This window comes from Salvelinus namaycush, chromosome 6, assembly GCF_016432855.1.
Source record: "Salvelinus namaycush isolate Seneca chromosome 6, SaNama_1.0, whole genome shotgun sequence".
Lineage (NCBI taxonomy): Eukaryota > Metazoa > Chordata > Actinopteri > Salmoniformes > Salmonidae > Salvelinus > Salvelinus namaycush.
The window spans coordinates 7,259,863-7,269,963 of record NC_052312.1 but is presented as its reverse complement, the minus strand read 5'-3'; the positions used below and the strand labels follow the sequence as shown (position 1 = coordinate 7,269,963).

Below are 10,101 nucleotides of genomic sequence, written 5' to 3'. Positions count from 1 at the left end.
CAGTGTCCCAGAACTTTTTTGAGTTTGTGTTGCAGGAAGCAAATTTCTGCTTGAAAAAGCTAGCCTTGGCTTTTCTAACTGCCTGTGTATATTGGTTTCTAGCTTCCCTGAAAAGTTACATATCACGGGGGCTGTTCAATGCTAATGCAGAACGCCATAGGATGTTTTTGTGTTGGTTAAGGGCAGTCAGGTCTGGAGAGAACCAAGGGTTATATCTGTTCCTGGTTCTACATTTCTTGAATGGGGCATGCTTATTTAAGATGGTGAGGAAGGCATTTAAAAAAACAAAAACAGGCATCCCGGCATCTACTGACGGGATGAGATCAATATCCTTCCAGGATACCCCGGCCAGGTCGATTAGAAAGGCCTGCTCGCTGAAGTGTTTCAGGGAGCGTTTGGCAGTGATGAGTGGAGGTCGTTTGACCGCTGACCCATTACGGATGCAGGCAATGAGGCAGTGATCGCTGAGATCTTGGTTGAAAACAGCAGAGACGTATTTAGAGGGCAAGTTGGTTAGGATGATATCTATGAGGGTGCCCGTGTTTACAGCTTTGGGGTGGTACCTGGTAGGTTCATTGATAATTTGTGTGAGATTGAGGGCATCAAGCTTAGATTGTAGGATGGCTGGGGTGTTAAGCATGTTCCAGTTTAGGTTGCCAAGCAGCAGGAGCTCTGAAGATAGATGGAAGGCAATCAGTTCACATATGGTGTCCAGAGCACAGCTGGGGGCAGAGGGTGGTCTATAGCAGGCGGCAACGGTGAGAAACCTGTTTTTAGAGAGGTGGATTTTTAAAAGTAAAAGTTCAAATTGTTTGGGTACAGACCTGGATAGTAGGACAGAACTCTGCTGGCTATCTTTGCAGTAGATTGCAACACCGCCCCCTTTGGCCGTTCTATCTTGTCTGAAAATGTTGTAGTTAGGGATAGAGATTTCCGAATTTTTGGTGGTCTTCCTAAGCCAGGATTCAGACACGGCTAGAACATCCGTGTTTCTAGAAACATCATTGAAACCAGGTGATGTCATTGCATGTGTGGGTGGTGGAACTGAAAGGTTGGATAAGGTATAATGAGCAGGGCTAGAGGCTCTACAGTGAAATAAGCCAATGAACACTAACCAGAACAGCAATAGACAAGGCATATTGACATTAAGGAGAGGCATGTTTAGTCGAGTGATCATAAGGGTCCAGTGAGTAGTGAGGTTGGTTGGGGTAACGGTGATTCAGACAGCTAGCCGGGCCATCGGTAGCAAGCTAGCAGAGGATGGAGGTCTGTTTTTAGCCACCTCGTGCGTTTCCGTCTGTAGATTAGTGGGGTTCCGTGTGGTAGAGGGAATCAATCCAATTGGCAAAATAGATATAGTTATAGTGACCCAAGAAAAATTGTCCGATAGACCTATTCAGATAGCAGCCGATAAGACAGCTAATGATTAGCGGGCCGCAGATGGGCGTTCAGGTAACGTCGCGGCGGAGGGGCCAGTTGGATATCTCCCTCGGGCAGATAACGTCGGTAGTCCAGTCGTGAAGGCCCGGTGGGGCTCCGCATCGGCAGTAAAGCGGGTCCGGATAGGTGATTGTAGCCCAGGAGTGGCTGATGGAACTCTTCAGCTGGCTAGCTCCGGAATAATAGATGTTTGCTCCGGGATCGACGTAAGCCAATAGTCACACGGATAGCAGCTAGCTAGCTGCGAGATCCAGGTGTAAATGTCATGAGCTAGCAGTTGAAATCCGGGGATATGGAGAGAAAATAGGTCCGGTATGCTCTGGTCTGAGTCGCGTTGTACAAAACTGCCGATAGTTTTTCGAGCTAAAGGATAGCTGATGACCACAAACCGTGGTTAGCTGAATACTAACGTTAGCCAGTAAACTGGTTAGCTTCTGGCTAGCTTCTGGTTAGCTTCTGGCTAGCTTCTGGTTAGCTTCTGGCTAGCTTCTGGTTAGCTTCTGGCTAGCTTCTGGTTAGCTTCTGGCTAGCTTCTGGTTAGCTTCTGGTTAGCTTCTGGCTAGCTTCTGGCTAGCTTCTTTTGTGGATTTCAGATTTGAGGTAAATAATACTTTTTTTTTTTTTAAGTTGGTGAGGCGGGTTGCAGGAGAGTGTTTTGAAGTTAAGTTTTTGGAAAAGAAAATATATAAAAGATATGCGAAGAAAGATGTAAATATATATATACACTGGACACGACAAGACGAGGACGAAGGACGTCTGACTGCTATGCCATCTTGGTAAGAAGGTGAAGAAGAATATAGGTCACCTAGCAGTAGAAATCTGACGATAGATGTTAAGCTTAGATGCTTCCCCTCTCACTTCTGTTAGTATTTTATATAGAAGCTTTTTTGTCAGCGAGGCTGTGCTTAAGATGTTTAATTCATGACAGTGTATCAGAGCTCCCTACTGGCAGCCTTCTAAACCCATGGAATCAATATGAGTGTATATACGGAAAAAAACAGAGGTGTGTGTGTATATATAGTGTATATATAGTGTATATACGGAAAAAAACAGAGGTGTGTGTGTATATATAGTGTATATATAGTGTATATATGGATAAAAACAGAGGTGTGTGTATATATAGTGTGTATATATATATATATATATATATATATATATATATATATAGCGTACATACAGTGTATATATGGATAAAAACAGAGGTGTTTGTATATATAGTGTGTATATATAGTGTATATATGGATAAAACAGAGGTGTGTATATATACTGTATATATATAGTGCATATATAGTGTATGCGTATATATAGTGTATATATGGATAAAAACAGAGGTGTGTGTGTATATATAGTGTATATAGTGTATATATGGATAAAACAGAGGTGAGTGTATATATAGTGTATATATGGATAAAACAGAGGTGTGTATATATAGTGTATATATAGTGTATATATGGATAAAAACATAGGTGTGTATATAGTGTATATATAGTGTATATATGGATAAACAGAGGTGTGTGTATAGTGTATATATAGTGTATATATGGATAAAACAGAGGTGTGTGTATATATAGTGTGTATATATGGATAAAAACAGAGGTGACACCACAGGTTCACAAGTGGTGTGGCAAAATTCCTACCTGTCTTTTCTGGAGCCTGGAGTTTTTCCTGATCTCATGACCTGGTCAGGTAAAACTCTGGGTCCTATTTATATTCTATGACAAAATATTATTTTTATTATTGAAGATGGGTTCCCTTTTCATCTGTGCTATGACAATAGGGCTGGGGTTTTTCTTGTCGGGTCATGTGAATTGGAAACACTCTTCTCGGTCGGTTAGCCCCGGTAAACCCACCATAGAGGGGGGTTTATGTGGTGTAGCTTGAGATCATGACTTGGCACGGTGTAACGTCCTGACCAGAGTTATTATGTGTTTTGCTTGTTTAGTGTTGGTCAGGACGTGAGCTGGGTGGGAATTCTATGTTGTGTGTCTAGTTTGTCTGTTTCTATGTCCAGCCTAATATGGTTCTCAATCAGAGGCAGATGGTAATCGTTGTCCCTGATTGAGAATCATATATAGGAGGCTTGTTTTGTGTTGGGATTTTGTGGGTGTTTGTTTCCTGTCTCTGTGGTTGTCTGCACCAGATAGGTCTGTCTCGGTTTTTGCACATTTTGTTATTTTGTATGTTGTTTGTAGTGTTTCACTTGTTCTTTTATTAAACATGTTGAACACTAGCCGCGCTGCACTTTGGTCCTCTCCTTCACCTATGGAAGAAAGCCGTTACACACGGATTGGGTTAGGGGGAGGTGGGGTGGTCTGTATGGGAGAAGAGTGCATCACACCCTGGGGAGGGTTCCAGCGGCGAGCCCCTATCTCTGGCTGTCTGGATGGGGACCATCCAATAGTATGGAAAGATTGTATTTCTAGACCTGGTTGGGTTAGTTGGAATCCGAGCTAGCATTCCGGTATTCCAATTTGTGGAATTCTACTTTGTCATTTGGATTTAAAGTGGCAAACAATTTGGTCGTCCTGGTTACATTCTTGAGCTATGACCTGCTGTGCATCCCATGGGGAGAGCGGCTTAGCATGGGGATCTGGTCATGATTAAAAACGATAAGACGTTTTAGATTTACAGGAGAGAAAAGAAAAAGCTACAGAAATGGGTCTCTTTGCTCAATTGTAGCACCACCAGGAATAGCATCAAGCACCAGGTTCACATTAATACGAGCATGTGGAATGCATGTAAAGAGCAGCACTTAACAACAACACACTTTTATAGAAATACATTTAGGTGGGGATCTATCATCATCAAGCATTGTTTATAGCTTTAGGGGGCATTTAACAGTCATTTAGCATCATTAAATGACTGATTTGGCCATAAAATACAAATAAAACGAAGCAACGGCACCTCTTTTGTGTTTTAAGCGTTGGGGTGCGTACCTCATCAAAAAGTGTGCGTTCGGCCTCCCGAGTGGCGCAGTGGTCTAAGGCACTGCATCGCAATGCTAGCTGTCCCACTAGAGATTCTGGGTTCGAGTCCAGGCTCCGTCGCAGTTGGTCGCGACTGGGAGACCCATGGGGAGGAGCACAATTGGCCCAGCGTCGTTCAAGTTAGGGGAGGGTTTGGCCGGCAGGGATGTCCTTGTCCCATCGCGCACTAGCGACTACTGTGGTGGGCCGGGCGCAGTTCACGCTGACACGGTTGCCAGGTGTACAGTGTTTCCTCCGACACATTGGTGCAACTGGCTTCCGGGTTAAGTGGGCATTGTGTCAAGAAGCAGTGTGGCTTGGTTGGATTGTGTTTCGGTGGACGCATGGCTCTCGACCTTTGCCTCTCTCGCATCCGTACGGGAGTTGCAGCGATGAGACCAGACTGTAACTACCAATTAGATACCACAAAACTGGGGAGATAAAGGAGTAAAAAAAAAGAAGCTCAAAATACAAAAGAAAATAAATAAGTGTGTGTTCGTGCATGTGTACACGTCTATTGACCACGCCGTGGAACAGGAAGTCAAATGAAACACTTTGACGTATTGGTTGCGAGTTACGTTCCTCTGCCCATCCCATGTGAGTTGTTCCCATTAATGGGATTTCTGTTTTTCCCTTGAACGTTTTACTGTTCAACACTAAGACTGATAAATCTGATACATTTGAGCTTTATAGTATTTTTCACTAGACATTTTTCTGGTCACAAATAAACACTGACTGCCGGCCGAAATATGAGACAAATGGATCTGATAAAAATATCAATAAATGCTTGAGACGTTGAGAGAGAGGGAGAGAGGGAGCGAGAGAGAGAGAGAGAGAGAGAGAGAGAGAGAGAGAGAGAGAGAGAGAGAGAGAGAGAGAGAGAGAGAGAGAGAGAGAGAGAGAGAGAGAGAGAGAGAGAGAGAGAGAGAGAGAGAGAGAGAGAGAGAGAGAGAGAGAGAGAGAGAGAGAGAGAGAGAGAGAGAGATGGAAGTACAGAGAGAGAAAGACAAGAGGTGGAATGAGACAAATGAGAGAATGAGACAAACAGATCTGTGTCAAGTTATTTTATTTTGTTAGCTAATTTGTTTTACATTCAGGTTTACCTGGTGCCAGACTAGACAGAACTAATGGGGAGAACATAGATTGTTCTAAAGTTCAGACGGACTGTACTCGTGAAACAGAGTAAATCTCAGTTGACTATCCAACATAAATCCTACATTTTGTTTTCATTTTCTTGCAACACTACAATCAACAGCTAATATAATATAACTATTCATCTTTTTTATTTAGCCCAAATATATGGTGCTGTCTACAAAGATTCATTCTATATTTATTTTCTCTTTGCCTAAATGTCAGAAATCTAATAAAAATCGGAAGGTCACAGAAGTTCAAGCATGCAATCAAAAACTAGAAAAATAAACATTATTTAAAGGCCCTAACCCAAAGTCTTGAGGTCATAGGTGTTGGGTCTGACAGTAGTTATTAAAGTGGGTTGTTTCCTTAAAGCCTTTTCTATGAGGCAAATATAGGTCCATTTGTCCATTGAGTTCATGTAATATCCAAAGCACCAGTCCATTAAAGTCTTCAAATCATTGAGCAGGATAATCTTTAAAGACCGATCGTGTGTCAATCCCTGAGATCTGACCATCTAAGTCTTTCACAACAAAAAGTCACAGCAATAAATAATAAGACTAGTCCTCCACCTTTCTTTCAGTCCTTCAGCTTCCTCTTCTTCGCTTTCTTCTTCCGTCTCTTCTTGGCCAGGTTGTTGGTAAGGAGATTAGTCTCTCTATCATCTTCATCCTCTTTGTACCACGGTCCCCACACCCCTCCGTTGAAGTTAGGATTGGAGCGGGAGTCTTTAGCCGGGTAGCGCACCGGGATGGCCGTCCTATTATACTGTGCCAGCCGCATTAGCATCTTCTTCACTATGTGTGGGTAGCGTAGAGACAGGTCCACTCTCTCGTAGGGATCGGCTATGATGTTGAACAGCCAGACGGACTTCCCCTGGTCCCAGCGGACATATTCGTTATGCCAGCGGTTGGTCAGAAGCAGATTGGAGAAGGTCTGCGGAGGGACCCAGTCGCTGTAGCCAGGCACCCCCGTGAGAAGCTTCCAGTGGCCCACCCGGAGGGCGGCTCGGATGGCCGTATTCCAGAGGCCATAGCCGGCCTTCCATGAGCCGTTCTTTGCCTTGGTGTAGATGGGGTCGATGTTGTGCAGAATGTCGTGGCGGGGGGACTGACGGCCCTCGCTGATGGCCTCCCACACGTCGTAGCCATCCAGGTTGAGGTCTTCGTCCAGGGTCCCCTCCCCCAGGGACACCAGGGTGGGGAACCAGTCTGTGATGTGGATCAACGCCCGGCATCGGGTCCCCTTGTTCAGTAGCAGGGGACTGTGAACGAAGCCTACGGCCCGGATGCCCCCCTCCCAGTAGGTGGCCTTGCTCCCCCTGAGAGGCCAGTTGTTGCCCCCGGCCATGGGCTGACCCCCGTTGTCTGACGAGTACACTATCACTGTATTGTCATAGAAACCGTAGCGCTTCAGTGCCAGTGTGAGGTTGTGGACGGCCTCGTCCAGGCAGGACACCATGGCGGCGTACTTGCGACGATGTAAGTTAGGGATGGACTTGTAGCGCTCCAAGTAGCGAGCGGGCACCTGTAGCGGGGAATGGACTGCCTGAAAGGCCAAGTAGAGGAATAAGGGTTTCTGGGGGTTGTGGTGTGCCAAGATGTCCACAGCTTTTTGGGTGAACATCAAGGTTGAGTATCGGCCCCGATCCTGTTCCCAGGCTGCCTCCTCCCCTTCGTACAGGTCATAGCCACACATGCCGGGACCGTCACATTTATAGTGGCTGTAGTAGTCACCACTACCCAATAGGGACCCAAAGAATGTGTCGAAGCCGCGCTGAGTGGGCATGCAGCCACGCTTGTAGAAGCCCAGGTGCCACTTTCCCACCATATGGGTGGCGTAGCCTGCCTGCCGGAGCTTTTGGGGTAGTGTGACATTCTCCAGGGGCAGGCAGTTGGCCTGGGTGGGCCTGATGACCGAGTGCTGGAGGCCCGTGTGGATCTGGTACCTGCATGTGACACAGAGAAAAGAAAGGCTGTTAGTCAATCAACCAATCAACCAATCGACAAAGCAAATCTTATCTATGACCGTGGCTACAAAGTACACCTCTAAAGAGAAGGCCAAGGTGACAGTGTCTAGGAAACATAGCTAGTTTGGATAAACATTGTGAAGAACCAGAGCGCAGAGGGAGAGACCATCCTCATCTGGCCAGTCAGAGTATCCAAAACCAGTCGTACATCAAATAAAGCATTTGCTAACATTTACAGTTAAATATAATATAGTTGGATGCAGTATTGTGATACGACAGGTCCATACATGTGCCTGCCATGATTCCACCATGGTGTTTGGATTTCTCCTTCCTCACTATCTGACATACACCCGTTAGCTTGACTTCCTAAACCTCGAATCCTTGGAATTCTATGCTTGAATTGTAGAGTTCTATGGTATATGATGTGCACAGAAATAGTTCCAGATAGATCGAGGCTATACTAGAAAGATCATTTTTATACAATTTGAATATGATACGGTATGATTTCCAATCAAATAAACCAAAAAGTCTGCCAAGGTTCTGGTAATACATTGACAATTCATCCAGTTTAAGTTTCTAAAACGCCAGATTAGGTCGTTTCTTTCACTCGACAATGAATCCTTTCACAGACATTTTAAATGCAATGAGATGGCACAGAATCAGCTTTGTATTACACACAGTATTCATTATTCAATCAAATTCTAAATCCAATGGACTTAATCCAAAGCCAACAGGTATAGACAGACAGCTGAGCAAGTTTGACAGGAGATGTCCAAGAGCAATATGCCAGAGGATGAAGTCATTGTAGTGGTGAAATGACTTAACAGCTACAATTACCCCTGGACTGACTTCATCATTGTCTGACTCTCCTGCTATCAGACAGAGAAAGCCAGACTACCTCAATCCCTTTTTTCTCTCCCTTCCTTCTTGCCTTCCCCTACTCCCCTTCTCACTCATCCCTCTTTCTCTGCTGTGGCCAGTGGCAAAAAGGCAATCACTCACCAGGGAAATGGTAAATAACATAAGCGGTCTTGGAGGGAAGGAATGCGGTGGTCTGGCAAACCAGGGCTTTCTGAGCTGTATCTTAAATGATTTCAAACGTATCCACAGCACCAAACACTCGCTTTATTCACACTTGGACACAGTTCTATTCAAGTCTTTGCATGTCATTTTAGCAAACTGTATCTTGGAAGTGCAAATACTATAGTCTACTCACTGCAGTGACATCTTGCCCTTGACTTGAACTTTAATAGCAGATAGCATTACTGTATGTGTTTTAGGGAAACTGGCTATTCATTCCCCTGGAAAACATTTAGTTTAGTTGATGAAACATTGGAATGTTCTTAGTGGTTTTAGTTTGAATTGGTTGTTCCCCGAGGTAATTCACTTAACATTTTCACACAGCATTAACCTGTCAGACAGATGCTGACCAGGGTTTGCAAAATGACATTAGGTGTGTGTGTGGTTTGCGTATGTGTGCGTGGGTGTGTGCGTTAGTGTGCGTATGCCTGCGTGTGTGTTCGCATGCTAAATGACAGAACAGGGATTAGCTAATGGACATCAGAAAAAAGTGGGGGTGAAGGTAATGGTGTAGTCTCTGTTTGTATTTGTATTTATTAAGGATCCCCATTAGTTCCTGCCAAGGCAGCAGCTACTCTTCCTGGGGTTTATTATGGATCCCCATTAGTTCCTGCCAAGGCAGCAGCTACTCTTCCTGGGGTTTATTATAGATCCCCATTAGTTCCTGCCAAGGCAGCAGCTACTCTTCCTGGGGTTTATTATGGATCCCCATTAGCTGTTGCCAAGGCAGCAGCTACTCTTCCTGGGGTTTATTATGGATCCCCATTAGCTGTTGCCAAGGCAGCAGCTACTCTTCCTGGGGTTTATTATGGATCCCCATTAGCTGTTGCCAAGGCAGCAGCTACTCTTCCTGGGGTTTATTATGGATCCCCATTAGCTGTTGCCAAGGCAGCAGCTACTCTTCCAGGGATCTGACAAAATTAAGGCAGTTATACCATTTTTAAAACATTACAATTCATACATTCATAACAGATTTCATAACAGATTTCAAGCCAATACTCCACTACCACATATCTACAACACAAAATCTATGTGTACGTGTGTATAGTGTGTATGTTATTATGTGTGTGTATGCATGTGTGTTTGTGTTGCTTCAGAGTCCCCGCTGTTCCACAAGGTGTAACTCCATACAGTACAGTATACTATGATGCCCCAGGAGTCAGTCAGGTGGGAGGACTGTCTGTCTCAGTGAACAACTCAACACATGGAGCACCTCCTCCTCCACCTCTCCTTCTCCTCCTCCACCTCTCCTTCTCCTCCATCTCTCCTTCTCCTCCACCTCTCCCTCTCCTCCACCTCTCCTCCTCTCCACCTCTCCTCCTCCCCTCCACCTCTCCTTCTCCTCCACCTCTCCTTCTCCTCCTCTCCTCCACCTCTCCCTCTCCTCCACCTCTCCTCCTCCCCTCCACCTCTCCTTCTCCTCTACCTCTCCTCTCCTTCTCCTCTCCTCCACCTCTCCTTCTCCTCCACCTCCTCCTGCACCTCTCCTTCTCCTCCTAAACCGCTGTGTGGCAG

At 45.1% G+C, this 10,101-nt stretch overlaps 1 protein-coding gene across 1 annotated transcript in view; it reads right to left on the bottom strand.

The window, feature by feature from the left end:
- Positions 1-5,715: 5,715 nt before the first annotated feature.
- The window catches only part of LOC120049474 (arylsulfatase J-like), a 37,713-nt gene continuing 33,327 nt past the window's right edge, over positions 5,716-10,101 (bottom strand). Inside the window, exon 2 of the mRNA XM_038995738.1 lies at positions 5,716-7,485. Coding sequence (XP_038851666.1) covers positions 6,117-7,485 — 1,369 coding nt within the window. The 3' untranslated portion in view covers positions 5,716-6,116. The remainder of the gene's footprint in view (positions 7,486-10,101) is intronic.